Source organism: Cenococcum geophilum, assembly GCF_001692895.1.
Source record: "Cenococcum geophilum 1.58 unplaced genomic scaffold K441scaffold_4, whole genome shotgun sequence".
Taxonomy (NCBI): Eukaryota; Fungi; Ascomycota; class Dothideomycetes; order Gloniales; family Gloniaceae; genus Cenococcum; species Cenococcum geophilum.
The window spans coordinates 3,942,048-3,964,212 of NW_027137562.1; the positions used below are offsets into that span (position 1 = coordinate 3,942,048).

The 22,165-nt window shown below is 48.1% G+C and overlaps 5 protein-coding genes across 5 annotated transcripts; 3 read left to right on the forward strand and 2 right to left on the reverse strand.

The window, feature by feature from the left end:
* Positions 1-3,611: 3,611 nt before the first annotated feature.
* Positions 3,612-10,529, reverse strand: nps8 (nonribosomal peptide synthetase; the record flags this gene model as incomplete). Its single annotated transcript, XM_067650674.1, has 8 exons — positions 3,612-3,918; positions 3,979-4,739; positions 4,798-5,752; positions 5,804-6,106; positions 6,159-7,238; positions 7,368-9,303; positions 9,404-9,467; positions 9,528-10,529. 8 exons carry the CDS (start codon positions 10,527-10,529, stop codon positions 3,612-3,614), a joined length of 6,408 nt encoding a protein of 2,135 aa, XP_067508925.1.
* Positions 10,530-12,091: 1,562 nt separating this feature from the next.
* Positions 12,092-13,060, forward strand: K441DRAFT_464537 (GroES-like protein; the record flags this gene model as incomplete). The annotated part of the gene is made up of 1 exon (XM_067641805.1): positions 12,092-13,060. A coding segment is annotated over one exon (969 nt), but the record flags the coding sequence as incomplete, so codon positions are not given.
* A 797-nt stretch (positions 13,061-13,857) lies between these two features.
* K441DRAFT_684344 (uncharacterized protein) lies at positions 13,858-15,400 on the reverse strand (the record flags this gene model as incomplete). The annotated part of the gene is made up of 2 exons (XM_067651769.1): positions 13,858-14,484; positions 15,398-15,400. The coding sequence occupies 2 exons, from the start codon at positions 15,398-15,400 to the stop codon at positions 13,858-13,860; spliced, it is 630 nt and encodes a 209-aa protein (XP_067508927.1).
* Positions 15,384-17,146, forward strand: K441DRAFT_539724 (pisatin demethylase; the record flags this gene model as incomplete). Its single annotated transcript, XM_067642568.1, has 4 exons — positions 15,384-15,767; positions 15,825-16,283; positions 16,341-16,907; positions 16,958-17,146. 4 exons carry the CDS (start codon positions 15,384-15,386, stop codon positions 17,144-17,146), a joined length of 1,599 nt encoding a protein of 532 aa, XP_067508928.1.
* Positions 17,147-18,119: 973 nt separating this feature from the next.
* On the forward strand, positions 18,120-21,110 carry K441DRAFT_652961 (MFS general substrate transporter). Its single transcript, XM_067647446.1, has 15 exons — positions 18,120-18,439; positions 18,491-18,692; positions 18,753-18,886; positions 18,943-19,144; positions 19,197-19,252; positions 19,305-19,352; positions 19,411-19,457; positions 19,514-20,080; positions 20,138-20,220; positions 20,280-20,338; positions 20,394-20,407; positions 20,460-20,585; positions 20,662-20,746; positions 20,803-20,860; positions 20,915-21,110. The coding sequence occupies exons 2-15, from the start codon at positions 18,552-18,554 to the stop codon at positions 20,951-20,953; spliced, it is 1,659 nt and encodes a 552-aa protein (XP_067508929.1). The 5' UTR covers positions 18,120-18,439; positions 18,491-18,551; the 3' UTR covers positions 20,954-21,110.
* The last annotated feature ends 1,055 nt before the right edge of the window (positions 21,111-22,165 follow it).

A 22,165-nucleotide genomic window follows, 5' to 3' on the forward strand; every position in this document is an offset into this window, starting at 1 on the left:
TCGCCAAATTCTAATATCTTAAAAACTACTAACCTATATACTATGCAACTTTAATAGAAGCTGCAGAGTGTATATAAAAGTCTAAATCTAAATTATTAGAATTTATTATTAAGTGGTTGTTGAGATATTATATTGTGAATTTTACGATTTTTGGTGGGGAAATGGACCTGCCGGCTCGGTGGTTCTGCCGGCTCGGTGGTAGAATACGTTATATCTTTTAGATCCAATTTTATAAATATTTTTACGCCTAACAGTTTATTAATAAGCTCCCCTATTAAAGGTAATAGGTAGCAATTCTTTATAGTAATCTTATTTAGCGCCTAATAGTTAATATAGAGGCGAAGGGTTTTGTCCTTCTTAGGTATAAATATAATCGGTACCCTTATTAGGCTTATAAAGGGCTAAATCTATCTTCTCTAAAGATTATTTACTATATATTAATATAGTACTACTAGCTTATTTTCTAATAGGTTATATAATAGTTTAAAAGGAGGTTATTTATTCCCTATATTTATCTTATACTTAACTAATATAGGGTTAGGTAAGGTTTATGTAGCCTCTTTACTAGAAACATCCTTTAAGTTTATATATTTCTATAGAATCTCTAGTTCCTTAACTATATATAGCCGGATATCTAAAAATAAATATCCCATATCCCTATTTTTAGTGTTAAGAGTGGCATATATAGTATATGCCCACCCTTCTTATATATAGTTTAGGAAAGTCTTTTAATCTTTAACTATAATACGCGGTTAAGACTTCTAATATTAACATAAGGCTAAAGGCTAATTAATGTCCGGATTAACTTAGCGAAGCTATAGGTATCCTAAAATAAGGTTATACCCCTTAATTTCTACGGTATAGAAGCGCATCTCCTATATATCCTATAGACTATTACGGTCCTAGCTAGCTACGGAAAAAGCTTATTCCCTATAGTATAGAATCTAGTAGCCTCTAATACTTTAAATAGTGCGCATCTATAAGCCGCTAAGGTCTAAATCTAATTCTTTTACTAGTAATTAAGAAATAAACCCTATAGTTACGCCGCTGTTTATAAGGTAGTCTTGCGTTACTTATTTATTATTAACTTAAATAAAGACAGGAATAACTATACGGTAGCTTACTCCCTCTTTCTCTTACTAGCCTAGTATAAGGGAGTAAAGATCTACTAGGCTTTCTCTTTTCCTAATTAATTTAACTCTTATTTCTTCTACCGGCAAAAGCGCTTTATATAGCCTTTCTTGCTATAGTTATAATAAACGCATAACTCTTAGTTCCACTTATTTAGATTAGGTTTTTACCTATTATTATTTTAAGGCTAACTAGTATTACTCTAAAGCTTTAAAGCCTACTTGCGTTATTCTTTTATAAAGTAGTTAGGTTAGAATCTGCCCCTATTATTAAAGCTAGGTCTAGTCCTACGCTCTTTATTATTAGCGTTTTATTCCTTTTGCTTACCTAAATAGTCTCTTTTAGTATTCTTAATTTAAGTAGCTTTAAAGATAAGCTTTTCTTAAAAGGTAGGAATTTCGCCCTTCTCCTATATAGCCTATTAAATCTTAGGTTATAACTTAGCAAGTAGCTAGTAAAGTCATATAGTGTTATTCTATAGGTCTAAGTAGGGTATATTATCTTCTAGTTCTTCTAAGTAGTTTATAAACTAGACTATACTCTAGCCTTCTTACTATTTGGCGTTATAGTATCGCTAGTTATAATCTATCCCTTAATTAGTAGGGTTTTAGACCTAATTAACTAACTAAGACTTAAGTTTGCTAAATTTAGGGGATATAGTAAGTTTCTTCTTATAGCGTATTTATAAACTCTTAACGGTGCTATATAGGAAGGTAGAAGCAATTAGTGTCTAATTATACTTATTAAAGTAACGTTTTAGATCTAGCTAAAACTTAGTTTTATATTAACGGATAAAACAATTATAGTTCCAGAGACTATTACTATAGTACTTATTAGGTTCCTTTATACGGAATTTAGGTTTTTCTAATATTATAGCGTAGTATAGCATTACCCCTTTAAGTCCGCTTCGTATCTAGGGTGTCTATACTTCCCCTAATTATCCTTATAATTATTCTTAGTAGTCTTAATATACTTATCTTAATTATATCTCTAACTCCTTTATTTTTTATAGGGTCTCGCATAGTAACCGCTCTAATAACTCCCTAGCGGTAATTATTTTTAAGGGTCTTATAAGGTTAGACGGACTAGCCGTAGCTTCTTTATAGAAAGAGGGAATGCGCTCCTCTAGGGAGACTCTCTAAGCCTCTTGCGGTGGGGGCGTTGTTTTAGGGGGTAAGAAGGTATAGCCTATTATCGTTAATTAATAGCCGTACGTTCCTTCCATAAAGGATTAAGAGCGATTAGAATTATAAGAGGCTAGTTTAACCGGAATATATAATTATCTAATTAATAGTATAGAATAAGAGTTATAGGTAAGTAGAAGATAAGTTAAGGTAGAATAATCTTTATAAATAAAGGATAAATGCTTTCTAACCTCTTCTATTTAGAGACTAATCGCTAGTTCTTCTCTAGAGGAGAACTAGCTCTCTATATAATCCTTCTAAGACGCTAGCAAAACCCTTTACCCCTTATCTGTCTGACTATATCTTCTAAGACGTAGATGGAATATAGATAAGACCTCCTTCTGTCTTATCTAATATGTACCTTTTAGGGAATTCCGTTATAAGCGGCTCTTTTCTCTTTTCTAAACTTATATTAATTAAGCTTAATATACCTATATAATTTTCTACCCTAAAAAAAACTACACCTAAGGCGGTTCTAATTGTTAAAGGAGGGTATAAAGTTAATAGAGGTTAAATGTAAGGGATATTATTGCGGACACCTCGGGTTGCCCTTAAGACAACCCCCGGACGCCCCTTAGATGGTCGCCGGTCACGTGGCGGAGGCACGTGCCCGTAGTTTATAGTCTCCACAATCCCAGAGGCCTTACCTCCTCTAGGATTCGTCTCTTTTACTAATCTATCCTGTTCCACAATTGTGTCCTTATAGCCCCCTGTCTACAAAGTCCCCTCACATTAAAGCTATTAACTTTTATAATTACACTATAGAAAAAAAAAAGGAAGTAGAGGAAGTATACTATACTCTTTTATAAATTAGTACTTACTACTAAAGTAATAAGGGCAGTTATTACTACTAAAGAGGCTACTAAAGAGTTTAAAAACTATACTAAGATTGTATAAAAGCAAGCTAAAAAAGACCGCCAAGCTACTACTACAATTATTAAGGAGTAAGTTAAAGTTAGGAAAAAGGCTTATATTATTATTATAAATCTTAAGGTTACTAATTAACACTACAGGGAGGCTAGTAAGGCTAGAAAGGTAATAAAAAGGTATAGAAGGCCTTTTAGACTGTATCCAGTATATATAGAAAGAAGCTCAGAGGACACTCTATAAGCAGTAATTTAGGCAGCTAAAGACACAATATCTACGCAAGCTAAGAACGCAAGCAAGCATACAAAGCAAAATGACGCAATAGGCAAGTGCAAAACTAAAATCTAAAGTGACCACACCAACGCAAAAGGCCAAAGCGATCATCACACCAACTTTTACAACCTCATCTATCAACAGCCCTTCCCTAAGTCATAACCTCCACATCCCATCCAGGCTCGAAGGCAAAGCCATCAAATCCCGCACTTTACCTCCTTTTGCGCCTCCCATAGTCTCCAAGATCGCATCGAAGAGCTCGAGCGCCATGTCTGCTTGGTCAGTCGTCAACGCGCGGCTATCATACTGCAGCTTGAAGCGATAGCCCGGTAACGTCTTCTGCACTTCGACCATGATAGCGTAGTTGATCGTCATGAAGAGTTTGCTCTGCGCCATGACGATCCAGCGCATGTGGTTTTGCTGTGCGGATTGGGGCGCCGGCTCGAAGGGTTGGAAGCAGTACCTGATACAAATATCGAGGTTAGAACACTACATGCAAGAGGAAAGATCGAGGGAGACTTACAGCATCTTTGACGAGTACACCTGCCGGTCTTTGTCGAGGGCGGCGTAGATATCGTGGAGACCGACGGTGCCATGCTCGGTCGTGTCCCAAAAGGTTGCCTGCGTATCCTTCAGGAACCATGCCACAGAGTCGGAGTCCCGCAACTGCGACCGGAACGGCAGAAAGTTGGCGCAGGTGCCGTTGAGGAGTTGCGGGTTCTCGACGTCGGCATTGCGGCCTGTTATGAGGTTATCAACGACGACGTCGGTGGTGCCACACAAGTGTGCGGCAAAGAGAGAGTATGCTGCTTGGAAGACGGTAGAAGCGGTGACGCCGAATTGCGTTGCAGTGGCGTCGACGTTGGAGCTGACCTTGGCGAACTTTAACCGGTCCGTCACGGGTTGCAGAGGGAGATTGTGCGTTGGGGCGTACTCGGCGAGAGATGTAGTCCAGTACTTCAACGCGGCGTTCCGGTCGGAGCGATATGTCCAGTCAATAAACTGTTTGAATGAGTGTACTGGGGGAAGGCCGGAGTCACCGCGTGCAAGGGCGATGAATTGCTCGTCGAAGATTCGGAGTAAAGTCCCGTCGTAGCTGCCATGGTCGACTTTGATGCAAAGCGTTCGCGACCCATCTAACAAAGACTGGAGAAGTCTGTACTGGATATTGGGTTTGACAAACTTGAACAGACTGTCGCGTAGCTCTTCCATGTAGCGAACCTTTTCTGCCTCGGTGGTGTAAAAGATCTGTTCCCAGTTGAGGACCGCGTCTTTCAACACAATCTGTCATTAATACTGTTAACGCTTGATTAGGTAGAAAGCTAGGACATGTAAAACTCACTTGCAACCAGGAGCTAGGGTCATTGCTGTCCGCTTGGAAATACATCGTACGTAGGTTTTGATTTCGAGCCGTAAGGGCCTTGGTTGTCTCGAGCCAGTGGTTCAGATCAAAGTCCACAGGCAGCTCACGGCAAGCTGTCAGGTTCCAGAATTGGTGGTTTGTGTGACCCTGGGTGAGGAATTCGATCTGGCCCGGCCCGCAAGGGTAAATGTCCTCAATCTCCCGATCGACGTTCATCCCTGAATTACCCAACGCAGATAGTACTGACTGAGGGATTTGGTATCGTATTTCCCCCACGGGCTCTTTCCGTCCTACGGCTTTAAGGTGTTTTGCTTGCTCGGCTAGTGTTGGGCTTGAGAGAATATTGGCCACCGTAATAGTATAGGAAAGCTTTCGGCATGCAGCGACGACATTTATGGCTGAAATAGAATCTCCTCCAAGACTGAGGAACGCCGAGGTAGCTCCAATGCTCTCCTCGTCTTCGCCAAGGACCATGGACCAGGCCTTTTGCATGATACGCTCCTCCTCTGTGAAAACTGGCTGGAAAGCTTCTGAAGGTTCTTCCAAGGGGATATACCGTGCTATCTCCGACTTCTGCATGCGTTCGACCAGAGCTACGAGTTCTTTCCGATTGACTTTACCTGACGGCATTGTCGGGAAGCTACCGAACGGCAAGAATAGAGCAGGCATCATGTAGTGGGAAATGGTAGTCAGCTTTGGCATGAGCTCTAATACCCTTTCGAGCTTGTCTGCAGGAGGCAGAGGACCGCCGACGCCGGGTTGATGATCACCCTTGAAGATGCAAAATGCGACCAGCTGACGCTTCCCCTGTACTTCTGCGACAGAGACTACACAAGCTTCTGCATTGCCGGTATAAAGGATGGCATTTTCGATCTCGCCAAGCTCAATTCGGAAGCCGTTGAGTTTGACCTGGTAGTCTTTTCTGCCAAGGCATCTACAATTATAAGTAAATGCATTGCTACAACATAAGGAGAGCTGCACATACTCAAGAGAACCATCATCACTCCAACGGGCAAGATCTCCAGTGCGGTACAGCAGCTCGCCGTCTTTGTCGTGTATGAAGACCGCACTGGTTTGCTCAGGTCGATTAAGGTAGCCTTTGGCAAGATGTGGTCCACGGACACATAATTCACCGATGTGTCCGTGGGCGACAGGCTCAACACTCCCTCCGTCTGGCGGAAGTATCACTGCACTAGCATGCTTCAACGGGAATCCGATACTATTCAGACTTGTGTCTGGCTCAACCTTTGAGACGGTCATAAGGATCGTTGCTTCAGTAGGGCCATAACTATGGGCTAGTCAGCGATGGCATAGGTGATCCAAACACGATAAGCTCTTACCCATTGTACACGTCGACGGTCTTTGCCCACTCCAAGATATCGAGGCCAATTCTTTCTCCGCAGACATTGAGCACTTTCAGACCAGGGACTTGTGAAGGCCCTTCTCTGATAAGCTTCGTGATGGTTGGTGTAAGCATAACTTGCTGGATCCCCATGTTATTGATGTATCCCGCCAAATCAGACAGCATTTCATCCTGGGGAGCAAGGCACAAGGTGCCTCCAACGGTAAAGATCGTGAAGACATCGTAGTAAGAGGCGTCGAAAACGTAGTTTAATACCCAAAGCGCATTCCATTCCGAGGTCACGCCGGTCGCCTCTATCATGCCCTCGGTGGACGCGGTCACTGCTGAATGTGTTACCAGCACGCCCTTGGGCAGGCCGGTAGAGCCAGAAGTGTAAATGGCGTAGATCACACTATCTGGCGTCAACTCTGGTACAACGGGAGGCTGGTCTGCGTTGGATTCGAGGTCCATTTGTTCCGGGATGATAGTGTCAGTGCCAAAAGCAAGTGCGGCTCCATGATGCTTTTCATCGGTCACTACTCGGGATGCTCCCACGTCTTCCATAATGAAAGTATTTCTGTCGTGCGGGTTATGCGGATCAAGAGGAGTGAATGAGGCGCCAGCCTTCAGAATGCCAAGGATGGCGACCAGGGTCATGGGCGACTTTTCCATGTAAAGTGGAATCATCTCGCCAGGCCGGACGCCATGTTGGGCCAGCCAATTAGCAAAGCTGTTTGCTTTTGCGTTGAGATCCCCGTACGGAAGAGCTAAACCATTACTAGACTGAATTGCGATCTTTGACGGATTGGCTTCAGCAATTTTTTCAAAAGCTGCATGTGCCAGCCCAAAACGCGGCCCTACAGAGTCGATGGACGTTGTGCCCTCTTGAGAAGCGTGAGAATGTAGCGTTTGCTTCGATATGAGTTCATTGACAAGCTCATCCGGATGCGCGACCATAAAATCTAGAATATTGACAAAGCAATCGAGCAGAGACTGGGCAGCTTTAGAATCCATGGAAGACTGGACAAGTAATTTTACATATGTTGGATCATGCTCGTCTATCTCAATTGTAGGGTATCTAGCACGACCTGTCAGCACTGGGAATTTCACAAAGCGATAAGGCTGGACCTCGTGCTTGGAAGCGTAGTGAGAATATGGCAAAAACCGTAAAACTCCCGTAGCCGCAGATAATTAGGTTAGCACTTACTGGGTGAAATTGTCCTCGTGTGTTACGATCGGTACAAGTGGCGAGTCCTCCGGAAATGCCTGTCTGCTGACTAGAACATTGACCATAGTGTTGAAGGCATCTGCTCTAAGCCCACCATCAGCTAACGCATTGCGGAGGCCCGAGTGAGCATATCTGGACAGCATCCATAAATTGGTCTGGACTGCTTTGGTGAAGGTAAGCATGGAGGTGTTGCCATCGATATGAATTCGCATAGGAACGGTACAGAGCGTGGGACCGTTGAGCGTGAGTATACCCTCGATATCTGCATCCCTACCAGAAAAGCCGGTTAGGAATAAGACGTCGGATGAGTTCAGCTGTGTATAGAGTGTGAGTCCCCAGGCGGCATGGAGAACGGTTCCAAGGGTGGTACCGTGGGCGCTACAGAATGCTGGTAGTGATGCTTTGAGTGGAGAGACAATTGCCAGAGGAAGCGACCGTTCGGCAGAGACCGGAATGTCTAATACGGACGGTGTGGCGGCGTCAAGATAGCCTCTCCAGAAGTCCCGAGCGCTGGCGTCGTGTTGTCTCTGCTGATACGCAACATAAGTACTAAATGGCAACCTATAGACCGGTTCGCGGCCGTGAAGAATCGATACTGCGTCGGTGAAAATGAATTGGCTGGACCAATGGTCGAAGAGCGCATGGTGCATATCAAGGACGAGCAAATCGTCTTTAAGCACAGCTGCGCGTACTAGTGGCTCATCAAGAGACATTTCTTCATTAGCCGATTCCTTTCTGTATGATTCAAGGCTCAAATCGCTCAGGACTTTCCAAGGAAGTGAGACCGACGGTTTAACGGTTTGCAAAAAGGTACGCTTCCATGGAATAAAGTTTGTGCGGAATATGCTGTTACGAGCAACGACAAGTTCCAGAGCTGATCGTATTTGCGATGGCGTCACCCCTGCTCGGATTTGGTATACACGTTGGTATATGTAATTGGCGTTGCCCAGCAAATAGTCTGCAACAATGCCTTCCTGAAGAGGCGTCACTGGATATGCGTCTTCAAGGCCAGTTAGGTTCAGCTCGGAGGTTTTCGGGAGCAAAGAGAAAGGCGCTGGGGGCCCGGCGTCTGCCATCGCAGAATGCGTGCGTCGCAAGGCCATCTCCCTCAGAGTGCTTGACTGCAGGATGTCCGGGACCGAGATGTGAATATTTACTTTCCTAAGCCTCGAGGCCGCGACGATTGCGTCGAGAGATGTGCCACCAAGTTCTTGGAATGATGATTCGAGGTCGACCGCCCCAAGAGATATTGAGAGTATACTGGCGGTGACCTCAGCTATCTGAGTTTCAAACCAGTCCGTTGTACCGGCCATGGGGGGAGTGGCCGGTGGGGATATGGGTGGGGCGTTCAATCTAGAGATCAGGACGTCTTCGCCCAGACCCTCCACCTCTTTAACCAAAACCGCAATGTCGACTTTGCCGCTGACATTGAATGGCAGCTCGTGACGCCGAACCCAGTAAGCTGGAATGGCATACGAGGGCAACTTTCTCTGCAGCCTGTCCCTGAGCTCACGAACCAAGGACGTCCACTCCACATTTTCCTCCGGCACAATCAGTGCCACGAGAGCCCTACGATTTAAGACGGTGGCGGACACTACGGACGACATGAGCACTCCAGGACAGACTTGGAGGATCGAGTTTGATTCATTGGGTTCGACACGCTGGCCATCGATCTTGGCCTGCTGATCGATCCGTCCAATTATCTCAATTGTGTCATCTTCATGTGCGATNACCATGTCGCCGGTTCGATAGAGTTTCCCTGGGCTAAACGGGTTTGGAATGAATACTTCTCGAGTTCTTTCAGGGAGATTTAGATACCCGTCCGCGAGCTGGGGTCCTCCTAGACAAAGTTCGCCAGGAACACCAGGCGGCACTGGGGCCGTTTCATTTGGAGTGAGGACGTAAGCGGTCGTAGCTGTGAGAAAGTTAGTGTACTTACGCACAGGACCACCGTGACAGAATATACAACCCGAAAGAGTGGAATGAGATTGGTGTCGAGGCTGAAGGATTCTTACTATCTGTTGGCTTGCCAATAAGATGGGGACTATGACCTAGCCTTAGCTGGTGTCTCATATTCAACTGCACCAAACGGATTAGTGCCTTTTCTCAATTGTGCGCCGATACATCACTCAAGCATACCTGGGTGCATTCACTGAGTCCATATGCGCTGACCAGTTCCACACTCTCAGCCCACATCTCAACTAGCGCGGGGTTGACCATTTCACCTCCGAGTACTATTTTTTGGACGGCCGCGGGTATCGCAGAAGGCTCAATGAATTTTAGCATGCTAGGCGTAATCTCTAGTGTGGAAACAGCCATCTGCGTGATCGTGTCGTGGAGATGGAGGGTGAGATTTTCCTTGCTGGCTAAGCAAAGAGTGCCACCACGCGAGAGAGTCCCTAGGATGGTGCGTTGAGCAGCGCTGAAATTCGGAGAGTGACACAATAACAGCCGCAATGGGTGGGAAGGTTCGGGTGTTGGCAGTGCGAGAAGCCCGCAGTGTGCGGCACGGTGGGAAAGTAGGACACCCTTCGGATTGCCTGTAGTTCCAGAGGTGTACACGACGTAAGCATAGTCGCTGGACGCTTGGTAGATGTTGAGGTTGCTTCGATATCTATCTTCCATGCGCTGGGACTCGGCAACCAAGTCCTCAATGCGGGCTTCAGTGACTCCGGGGAATCGTCCGTGAGTGCTCTCATCAGTGATGACAAACGAAGAACGAAGGTCCTCAACGATGAACTGATTTCTTTCGTTGGGGGCATCCGGAGACAGGAGGACATAAGCTGCGCCCGCTTTCAATACAGCTAAGAGAGCTACCACGAGGTTAAGCGACCTCTGGGCAGCAATGGGAACAAAAGTCCCACGGCCACAGACTAGCTGCCTCGCCACAGCATTCGTGGTTTCGTTCAGTTGCTGGTATGTCATTTTATGGTGACCCTCAAACTGGAGGGCGATAGCATCCGGGTTCACATTTGCTTGTTGCTCGATCAAGGAGTGAACCAAACCGGTTGGGTTTGGGGTATCTTCATTCTCTGGTTGGGGAAATCCAACAACCTGAATATTCTTAATGGGGAATATAGTATCGAACTCGACGAGGAATTTACGACCCCTCAAAAAGTCCGGCTTCATGAATATGTCCATAGTCTGGACCTGCACTGTATGAGAAAAAGGATCGAAGAGAGTGAAGTGCGGTTGAGTGGTCCAAAGAAATTGAACGAGTGAAAAAGTCGACACGATGCACCAAGTGGGCTAAGGCAGGCCGCTGTGGGAGTTTGAGCAAAGACAGGCTGATAGTCCCTGGAGAGATGGAGGCCGTTTGCCGTGAAAGAGAGGAGGAATACGGAATATATGTTACGAACCATGTCCATATATGTACATCAAAGAGGGCACGCAATGCTCTTGCCAGCGGAGGCGCAGTCATCTGTGCGGACCTCCCTGTTTGGCCGCAAGTAGAGCTGAGTTATTACGACGAACTCTTAGTGGTCAGCAAAAGTGTTGGAGCAGCAAGGCTCCTAGGAGTATTGCCAGTTGGGCTGCCGTTTACGTGAAGCTGCCTGGTCCAAACCTTGTTGGATTCGTACGTGCTAGGAGAAAGATATCCGTTCAGTGGCAACTTGGGGCCTCGGTTTATCAGGAGAGTTTGCTTCCGTGTGTCCATGGCGGAAGACTGACGATATGCTACAACTGCTGACTCTATCGCTCAATTCCGACGATGCTATACACCATAATGCGCAAATCCAAGGTAGGATCACCTGGCGGTGAGCCCCAAGGAATGCTGATACTCTGCCGGAGGCGCAGCAAGCTGGAAACCTATCCGGCAGAGCGCAATCACGAGAGGGAGGATATGGCAAAGCTATTTGCGACCCGTACGTTAACCTAGACTAGCCCCACTCGGACAGGATACCGAGACAGGCTAGAAAGCACAGCTTCATTGTTCTTGAGTGCTCAAGCGGACAGGAATACGGGGTCTGTGGCAATATCGACCTCTCGTTGAGGTAAACGGTGACTGACAAGGGGGTATTCCAAGTCAAGTACGCATCGAATGAAGTGCACGTGGGGGCCAGGGTGACGGGGTCGGATGTCCACAAGTGATCGCTATGTTAGCAGTTCGTAGAGTGATGAGTCCCAAGAGTATGGTCCATTGCCGTGACCTCTACGAGGCGCGTGGCGGCTGTTGGTTTCTTGGCTTGGGGGCCACCGTTTCGTACAACGAAAGTGAGCGGGTATATTGTGGCGCGAATACTTCTCGTATGGAATAATCCGAAACATTGTCGTAATTTATTCAGCCGCATAAGCTGGGCGGCTACGAGGTACAATTTCTCGAAACTCGCCTTTACTTGCCTATACGTAACCAAGCTGCATGCCATTGAAGGGAAATTGGAGGCCGCAGTTAATATCGAATGTCCACCAATGGATTACCGGGCCAGGCCCTCTCCGGATTCTCTTCGTATAGGCCCAAACAAACGCCTGAGCAGCTCGAATTGGTAATCAACGAGTCGAACCATATCCCTAGCTCTTGATTTCTGCTCTGCCCTGCTTTGCTCTTTCAGCACACTACACCCGACCCCACCTCTCCTAAACACAGACAACACAAAATTCTGCCAAATATCAACATGGCTCAAGTCCTCACCAAAGCACCCAAGCACGGTAACAGTGCCGAACCAGCTCTTCTAAATTTCCACGTCGTTGAAATCCCGGCATTGGGTCCCAAAGAAGTCCTTGTCAGACTTCACGCCGCTCCCATCAACCCACTTGATGTGCTGGTTCTCGCGGACCTGTATCCAGTGAGGCCGCAACATCATCACGGCGGCGAAGCGATTCCCGGATATGATGGTGTCGGTGAAGTCGTCAATTGCGGAGAGGCCGTAACTGAAGTCGCTCCCGGAGATCTAGTCATTCCGAGCAAATTCGGCATTGGCACCTGGAGGACTCAGGCTGTGGTCGACGTCCAATGGCTGCAGAAAATTTCTCGCCCTACCGACGTTGCTGTTGCAGCCATAACCAGAACTACCATTACTACCGCTTTCTGCCTTGTCGAAGACATGTACAGTCTAAAGCCCGGAGACTGGATCATCCAAAACGCGGCGACTTCGGCTGTTGCGCAGATGGTTGTGCAATTCGCTCGCCGTCGAGGAATTCATACCATTGGAGTCATTCGAGACCGACCATCTGCTGAAGTTGATGCTGTAAAGCAATCACTTTTTCAACTGGGCACGGACATTGTTGTGCTAGAGAGCCAGCTGCAGGGCCATACGGCGATCAAATCGAAGCGCATCATGCTTGCACTCGACTCGGTTTTCGGCGCTTCAGGCCGTGGACTGATCAAGGCTCTATCACCGGGAGGCACCTTTGTCCAACTCGGATTCCTCGGAGGGCCTGCTGGGCAGATCCAGTTGGATGCGAACGACCTCTTTGGTCGTCAACTTACCCTAAAAGCCTTTCGAGGCTCGGCTCAAGTCGCGTTACGGTCGGCAGAAGAGCAAACTGACTTGTTCAACTGGTTCATCTCTCTTTACAATGCTGGAGATTTGGTCTTGCCTAGTCTTGGGCTGGAGAGGATATCGTGGGATACGGCTGACAAGGAAGGCAGCAAGCACAGGCTGCAGGAGGCTGTGAAGCGAGCACAGCAGGGCAAGCTGGGTCAAAGGAAACAAATCATCGTGTTCGAGTAGATGCATACGTAGATAGCAGGCTGTCGGCATTTGGGACATTGTTAGCAGAGTTGTTGAGGGAAGATTTAGGTTGTCAACAGAGAGGAGAAAGGGGCTAGGTTAAGCGCACGATACTGTTGGCGTATTAGTCATCGTTACTCAATCGCTTTAATAAAATTTTCAATTGAACCCAATCTTTTCTTACAGCACATACAGGTACTTCAGAGCAACACCAAAGATTTCTCCAAGCAGGCATTTAATCAAATAGGTTATTTTGGGTTCGGAATTGAGAGGTTACAAGGTTCATAGGAAGGAGATTGAATTGAGTGCTTCGTCTAAAACCGGAGGTCATGTCAAACGATTGCATGTGAATTAGTTATAGAAAAGTAGAAGGTTGATGTTAATCATGAGCGACCGGGTGCGTGTGGGCAGATATGCCCCAATGCTATGATCACGCATCGATCGCGTTACAAAATCGCTATGTAAACAGGTGACAGACTCTAATGCCAAGCATGTTCTCGCGTAACATCGTCAGCGTCGCCGAACGCCTCATGAGCTGATTGATCTTCCGACAGGTAAGGACTGACTATATAGATTTCTCTTCGCTAGGCTACCATAAGTAGCAGAGAAGGCAACAGTAGCTAATAGTAGACAACAGTAGATAGCGACAAGCAACAAGAAGCTCTGATAGTACTCTGCCTCCGATTGACATTCTGTAGTAGCTTTTGCCTCCATTCACCATTCTACACTAGACATCAATTTCAAAAAAAAGCACAGAATCAGCACATGAGAGAATCGTCCTAAGGCCAACTAGAGCACTATTTCGAAGTCACCGCCTTCTTCAGCAGATCCTTCAAGCCAGGAATTGGTGGGTCATCGTCAATCTTCAAGCCATTGATGACCCTCGCAATCAGAGCATAAGTCCCCAGAATGATCAAAATCTCCACCAAGTCCTCAGTGCTCAATACATCCAGCGCGTCTTTGATCGTCTGCGGCTCATTCGTATAGGTTGCCAGCTGCTCGTCCACAATGCGGAGAATGAGCCTATCCCTCTCAGTCCACGGGCCTTTGCCGCTGCGAACGTCCTCGGCACTACACCCCATCGCATCGATCTTCTCCTGAGGCATATCGTATACTTCTGCCACAGGCAAGTTGACGTCGTACTCGTACTTCGCTCCGAGAGTCGTGGCAGTGCGGAGAACAATCAGTTGCCAGTCGAGAAGGGGGATTTTACGCGTTTTGCCGTCAAAGCAGCCACCAATAACTCCGACAAGGTGCGGGAAAAGACCGTGGGAGTGACCGAGGAGGTAGAAGATGTTACGGCGGAAGGGCAGCACCTTCAGCTTCTCCTGGACTGTAGGAGGGGCTGTAGCTGGGTCGACATAAGGGACGAGGCATGTCTTCCTGAAGGGATCGTCGTACTTTTCGACGACATCGCCGGTGTTCTGGATATTCGTGCTCATTCTACTATGGCGGTTCCCGTGAACTTGGATAAGTGAGGTTGGATGAGTGAGGCTGGATGAGTGAGGTTGGGTGAGTGAGGTAAAAAGACTTCGATGTTATTGACAGAGGAACGCGTTTTAAACCTCAGGGGACTCACCAGAGTCCCGGCTGCTGCAAGCTATGCTTTGAAATCATACATTCCGGTAGTCAAGTCATGACACAACAACTGACAGCAACAGGCACAGTGAGCGCACTAAACATCCTCGATGCACGACCTAGACTGTGCCACGTTCTGGTGCAATAAAGTCCGGCAAAACTTGCATGGATCCAGCCGTACCAATGCCCGCCTGCACAGTTCCCAGTCCACCCTCAGCCGCTCTCGTAATCCCTGCAGGATATTCGGACCTGTATCACCGAATCCATAATATCGACAATAAAAATACCCCCCAAAAAAAGCCTCACTCCCTATGCACCACAGACAATATTCCATGTGCGCCAAATTAAATAATCTCAGCTGCAGAAGGCTTCGCCCACAAGTCCCTGCCAAGCATCCGAAGCGCTTTGAGCTCTGTTTAGTGGAACCGGGTCCGAAATCCAACTGGTTCTCAGATTCTGCCTATGCATGCATTTTATACGGGATGTCCGCGTGGCCTGCGCTCAGCTGTCTGTGCACTCGTGTAAGAATCCTCAGGTCCCTCTGTTAGTCGGTCCGACAGGTGTAATGGGGTGCTTTGTGGCGCACATCCAACTCACTCCTGGAGAGATACGTCTCTGTGCTCAGAATGCCATTTCTGAATGTACAATATAAGCATCGCTGATTTCTACGCTTTCGGCTTTTCTGTCAGCCCTTCTTTCATCTTCCTTAACACTCTCTCAATTTCGAGAGATTTGTGCCGAAAAAATGGCAAGCGCTACCATCCCCCCACTCCACTTCGCGTCCTTTCTAAAGTCCAACTCCACTCTGCCTGCTTCTGCCCTTGCGATTCGTGTCAAGGATATCGTTGTCCCGATCCTTTCTCCATTTCACATCTGGTTTACCCTTCCCATTTTCTACTTGGTTTACACGCGCTATTGCACAGGCCTTTCCCACATCCCAGGACCTTTTCTTGCTAGTATTAGCAATCTATGGAAGATCAAGGCAGCATGGCAAGAAGATATGCCACAGCAGAACATTGCCTTGCACAAAAAATATGGTCCCCTCGTCAGGATTGGCCCCAATATGATCTCAGTCGATGATCCTTCAGCAATGTCCGTCATCTACGGATTCAAATCAATATACCTGAAGGTTCGTCTGTGAGGTGTCGGAGAGAATTCCGGATAGAAGCGCTTACCAGTTTGCCAGACCGCCTTCTATCCTATTGTTGAGGCAGTGTACAAAGGAAAGACACTGGCTAACCTCTTTACCACGCGGTCTGAGAAGTACCATGCTCATCTCAAGCGCTCTAGCGTGAATGCATATTCTATGACAACGCTTGCAGACCTTGAGCCATATGTCCAAAATGTCATTCAGCTTTTCCTGAAGCGTATTGATGAGGTGTCCGAAGGCGGCAAAAAGCCATTTGACATCGGCTCATGGGTCCAGTATTTTGCGTTTGACGCTCTAGGAGAAATCAATTTCTCTGAACAGCTCGGTTTCTTGGAAACCGGTACGGATGTCGGGAACAGCATTGCTACGATTGATGGCCTACTGAGGTATCTGTCGATTGTTGGCCAAGCGCCGTGGCTCCATAAGTTTTTGCTTGGGAACCCGCTGTTTCATCGTTTCGTGCCCTTTTTAGAGACCAGCAACGAGGTCCAGAATGTGAGTGTTTACCCTGACATCCCGCTGTAACTTGCTGCTGGCTGACAAAATCTCCAGTTTGCGATCAAGATGATCAACAAACGCATCAATGGCGAGCAGACTGAGGTTCGCCGTGATATCTTGGCTCGCCTTCTCGAGGTCTCCGAGAAAGACGATTCCAAGCTTAGTTTCAGTGAGATCATCGCACTCACAACAACGAACCTAATTGCCGGGTCCGACAGCACCGCCATTGGCCTTCGAGCCATCTTGTACTTCCTCTGCCGCCATCCGAACGTCTATACCAAGCTCCAAAAGGAGATAGACGACGCGTTTGCCTCTGGTGCACTCTCCAATCCTGTACGATATGTTGAGGGTGCAAAACTGGAGTATCTGAATGCTGTTCTCACCGAGGCCCTCCGCGCACACGCCGCCACGGGCTTCGTGCTCGAGCGAGAAGTGCCAGAGGGAGGAGTGACCATTGCTGGAACGTTTATTCCAGCGGGAACCATTGTTGGGATCAACTCCTGGGTTATGCATGCAAATAAACAAGTGTATGGCGAGGACGCCGAGGAATTCCGTCCAGAGAGGTGGTTCGACAGCGAAGAGCGAGTCAGGGAGATGAAGAGATGTAACATGGCTGTAAGTGTTTCTACCACGGTATTAGGAGTTCAGAGCTGACTGCGCTGTCGCAATAGTTCGGAGCTGGTCCTCGTGTCTGCATTGGCAGGAACATCTCCATGATGGAAATCGTAAAGTTTATTCCCGAGCTGATGCGCATGTATGATTTCCGGCTTGCCAATCCGGACCGAGAGTGGGAAGTTTTGGGTCATTGGTTTACGAAGCAGACCGGGATCGACATGTATTTCACTAAGCGGGAAATTTGAGTTGGGTGTACCTAGAAGGGCTTATGACAATTCCTATTGGATTTCTTTGGTACTCCCAATTCGGTAGAATGAATATACTTTGCTGTGCGATCCTAGTGCAAAACTTGGTCCTAAAATTAGGGAACGCCGATGTGAATGAAGTTCCTGCACACTACGTGTGACGTCGAGATAAAGTGGGAGGCCTCCGAAAATAACGGTAAGATTACAGTAAAAATGTAAGCTCTACCCCTGGTCAAGAGTTGGACCGTGCACGAACACTAAAATTAAAAGCAAGCGTATGATCACGAAGCCTTGATCCTATTGATTCTATTGGTTGGCTCTTATCGATAACCATAGGGCCCATTTTGCCAGGGGAAGGGATAGACCGTTCAGAACGGGGATGCTGGGGATGTGGCTGGTGCATCGGAGACAAAATGTTGTGCATCGGTTGCATCCTGCCGCCTGTGGAGGATCGCGATCAGGGCGTGCATGTGGTGGGGGCTGGCCGCCGTCAGCCTCCCGTTGGGACCGTGAAGGCAATCTCGACGACGCCTCCCCCTGCCTATTTGCAACGCAAAGCAATGCCGCCGTATTCGCTACTTTTATTTTTATTCACTTTAGCGTGCCTCGTGATGTGTCAGTGACGAATTTCCTGTTTACCGAATCGAATTGCTCGCACCAGACTTTCGATTCGTGAACGGATAGTACCACCGGGACATGGCGCGATCAAAGCGGAGGCAGCTGAAGACACCAAGGTGCCGCCGCGCTCGGGCCTCTACGAGCGATTGTCAGCAAGGATGTGACGAAGTCAGGGGCAGCTGACTGTCCGTGCCAAAACGGGCTTTCGCCGGCTTGGCAGCCCGGCGGCATGCCCGTGCACGACAGACCCGGTCGGTGGAGCCCTTGGCTTGTAGGGAAGCTCTGCAGGGATTGTATATTTTGCTTAATCAAACCTCGAAAGCGGCCTTGCCACAGCGAATCTTCAGCCTCCGAGGCCCCCATGTTGCGACATGTGCTCCCTAAACCAACACTGCCCCAAGACTCAAGTCTGCCTTGCTAGAAACCGAGATACCCATGTCCGTCACCTTCATTGCCTCCGTGCGTTGCAACATTACCAGTCGTCAGCTGCAGATCCGGGGGTGAGCCTTGGGTTCCAATTTTACTCCTCTCCTTCGTTTGTTAGCTTATTGTGGAACCAAGCACCGGCAGCACAATCTTCAGTCTCGTATCTCTTTCTTCTTCAGCGCCCTTCCAAGATTCCCGCCGTCAAACAAACCCGAGGTGTGTTTCGCTCCACGACTTGGTATCGCTCAGGTTTGTGTTGACCTTACTTTCTCCTTCATCTCTATTAATCTCCACTGACAGCTCCGCCGACCTCTATTCCTTGAATTGCCAGTCATTGCTGCTACTTCTTGTTCTCTTCGCCATGACATCGACAGAAGCACATCCATCCATCGTGGATGAAGAGAAAGTCCAGAGCGAATCTGAACCAGACGTGCATAGTAGCAGCCAAGACGAGGACAATGCAACCACAGACGTGTCACCTCGCAAGGTCCGCGGTTTCTCGGTAGGTTTACAACCGTGGTCTCTTTGAGAATTTGACAATCGCTAATGGCGGTGATCACAGTGGTTCCTCGTTGTTGTGGCTATCCTTTCCAGCATGTTCATGTACTCTCTAGACGGAACTATCGTCGCGGATTTGGTGCCTTCAATCGTCAATGACTTTGAGAGCGTTCCGCTACTACCTTGGCTCTCCGTTGGGTAAGTGCATTCTCTGTTTCCGGATGGCTTCTCAGAGCTTAACTAACAGATTCCAGGTTCATGGCTGGTAGCATTGTTACCGTGCTACCCCTGGGAAAGCTCTACGGAAAGTACAACGCAAAATGGCTGTATATTATATCTGTGGTGCTCTTCCTCGCTTCTTCCGCGCTATGTGGAGCTGCCCCGAATATGAACGCCATGATCGTTGGTAGAGTGTTCCTGGGAATGGCTGGTAATGGCATATATTTCGGAATCCTGGTATGTAATTGACCAGATCATCTGGCAAGAGGCTGGCTCTCACATTTCATAGACCCTTCTCTCGGTGAACACATCGGACATGGAACGTCCCGCGTATCTAAGCTTAGTGTAAGGATGCCCGAACTGAAATCTCAGAAGAATGGAGCTAACATGCTATCAGCGGATTTGTTTGGGGAATTGGGACGGTCCTAGGGCCAGTCGTTGGCGGGTACGGACTAGGTTACTGAATCCTCGGCGAAGTGGTCATTGTAGCTAACTAAATCCAGCGCGTTCGAGAAGGTCAACTGGAGATGGGCATTCTATATCAACCTCAGTACGACGTTCTGTTCCGTCTACTAATAGAGAGGCATGCTAACACCAGTTACGCAGTAATTGGTGGCGTTTTCTCCCCAGTCTACCTCTTCCTCCTTCCGACATTCGACCCTCAGCCGGAGGGTGTGAGTCTTCGCGAACGGGGAAGGAACTTCGATATCGTGGGCGCTGCGCTGTCCATCGGAACCATCATGTGCCTACTCATGGCCATCAACTTCGGTGGAGCCTTATACCCCTGGAACAGCGGGCAGATCATTGCCCTCTTTGTCGTCACCGGAGTCCTTTTCATCGCCTTTGCCATTCAGCAGCGGTTTGCCTGGTTCACTACGAGCTCTGAGCGAATGTTCCCAACGCATCTGCTCAAGATCATAGAAGCTAATCTCCTTTTCATTGCGGCTGCCGGATGCAATGCGGCGGGCTTCATACCGATCTACTATATCCCTGTGTACTTTCAGTTCACCAGAGGAGACACTGCGCTTGAGGCGGCCGTCCGCCTTCTCCCGCTCATTGTCTTGCTTAGCGCTGCAATCATGGCTAATGGGTATTTGATGAGCAAGCTTGGGTATTATCAGCCCTGGTATCTGATAGGAGGCGCTCTGGCCTTAGCCGGGAATGTGTTACTGTGTATGTGCAGATTAGAGCTTGGGAGCTAGCCTTTCCGCAGCTAATGGTGCTCCATAGCCCTCATCGATCCTACCACAAGCACCGCGAAAATATACGGCTACGAAATTCTTGTAGCTGTCGGATCTGGCGTCTTTATCCAGGTACACAAATCTCAGCAATCTGACAAGGAGGTCAATTCGATCTAATGCCGTTCTTGTAGGCTGGATATGCAACTATCCAGACTGTCGTCCAACCCGCCGATACTGCGCACGCCATCGCGTAAGTAGAACCCGTCACTTTTGCTACCCACCACATGCTAACAGTAATCCTATAGATTTATGATGCTAGGTAGGCTCTATTCACAGAACTACATTACCCTGGACTCTAACCTCCGGACCAGCTCAATTCGTCGGCATCGTCTTTGGACTCTCGATCTCCGGTGCCATTTTCATCAACGAAGCTCTTAAGGCCCTCCGGGTCATTCTACCCGATATCCCTGAGTCGCAGCTAAAACAAGTCATTAGCGGTATGCCCCAGCCCCTCTTCTTTAATCTCAAGAATCAAATCGCCGGCCATACACTAACCGGTGATTAACGAATCAGGAACCTCTTCCGGTATCCTTTCGCAGCTCCCTCGGACCCTTGTAGATGAAACGGTCGCAGCGATCGTATTTAGCATGCGGAAGATGTAAGTTCCCTTCGCCCTTGACGGGCGATATATGTGTAGCTAATAAATTCTCGCAGTTTCATCCCCGCATACGTCGCTGCTGCGGCCGCGCTTCTCGTTTCTATCTTCATCAAGGCAAGTTTTCTCTAGCTTTGTACATGCTGCAGCTAACCATCTGGACTGGTACAGAGACACAAAGCCTTTCACACGGCTCGAGGCAGTGGCTAACCAGTTTGTTTTACCGCTTCGAGAGGAGGTTTTTCAGGTGGAATTGGGATCGTGGTGTTCGTGGTTGGAGATAGATTTTCTACATTAAAGCTATGCTGTGTACATCGCTCCTGCAAAGCAAAAGCGCAAAGGCCAAAATACCCACGTGCCAATACATCTCCCCACATGCGTGACATACGTAAAACCTAATCATTTCCGCCCTTCGAACATATGCCACTCAACCCAGACGGTGTACGTGGAATCCCGGTAACAGGAACGGTATTCCTGCACACGACAAGGGCGCCACATTCTCCACAGATACGATACTATTACGATTGCCTTAGCCACCCCGGTGCTCTGCAGGAGCAACACGGTCCGATTCATACGAGATTTCATGAGTGCCATAAAGTAGCTTCCCTGTTCCCATGGAGTTCTCCGGCATTCAGGGGAAAACCTAAACAGGGGGAAATATGTAGGGACCAGGGAGGACGGGCTAGCTCAGGCACTGACGATATCGCACCGTACCCTGAAGTCCTGTAATAAGCGCAGCTGTCATACCGCCACGCACCACGGCTGAGACAAGGCAAGGAAGGCGGTTGGGCTATTTCTCTCACTGGAATTAGCCCAGCCCAGCCCCGTCCTTAGATGCCCTGGGAATAGCTAACGTGGTGGAGTATGCAGGCAGAGCTGGTAAGCCACGCGGAAGCACAGGGGATGGATCCGGGCCGGTTTCGTGTATGTGAGTGGTAACCGCATTATTAGGCATCGTTGCGGTATACGAGAATTCCCTTTTTAGCTTTTTCAGGCCGGGCCTACTGGCCTCTTGAAGACGGGAACGCACCGCCTTATGCAATTGCATGGATGAAGCAGACGGAGTTTTGCGGACGCGTTGTGTATTTGGGGATACGGAGGTATTGGGCTGATGCGGATGGAGGAAAGATGTAGCGGATGAAATTGCACGCAGGTTGGGTCAATATGGAAGGATAGGATTAGTGGACGGACGATGGATTCGCCTTCGATTTCGGACTTTCATCAATCATCATGATACGGAAAGGGCGCTACAATCCTCCCTCTAAAAAAAGCCACCCGGGCCCACCTGGGCACACCTGGTCGCGAACGGGCCACCGATATCGATATCCACCTGGTGGATACTGTCCGTTCGACGTCCCAGGTGGATTTTGGGCAGATCGGTCGTCTTGGCAGCTAAAAAGGAGGTTTCACCTGGCCAGGTGG

Excerpts from the sequence above, each read along its gene's own strand:
- K441DRAFT_652961 (XM_067647446.1), top strand. The coding sequence starts at position 18,552 with ATGACATCGACAGAAGCACATCCATCCATCGTGGATGAAGAGAAAGTC. Across the intron at positions 19,353-19,410 it reads CTAGGGCCAGTCGTTGGCGG|CGCGTTCGAGAAGGTCAACT; the intron begins GTACGGACTAGG and ends AACTAAATCCAG. Across the intron at positions 20,747-20,802 it reads GTATTTAGCATGCGGAAGAT|TTTCATCCCCGCATACGTCG; the intron begins GTAAGTTCCCTT and ends AAATTCTCGCAG.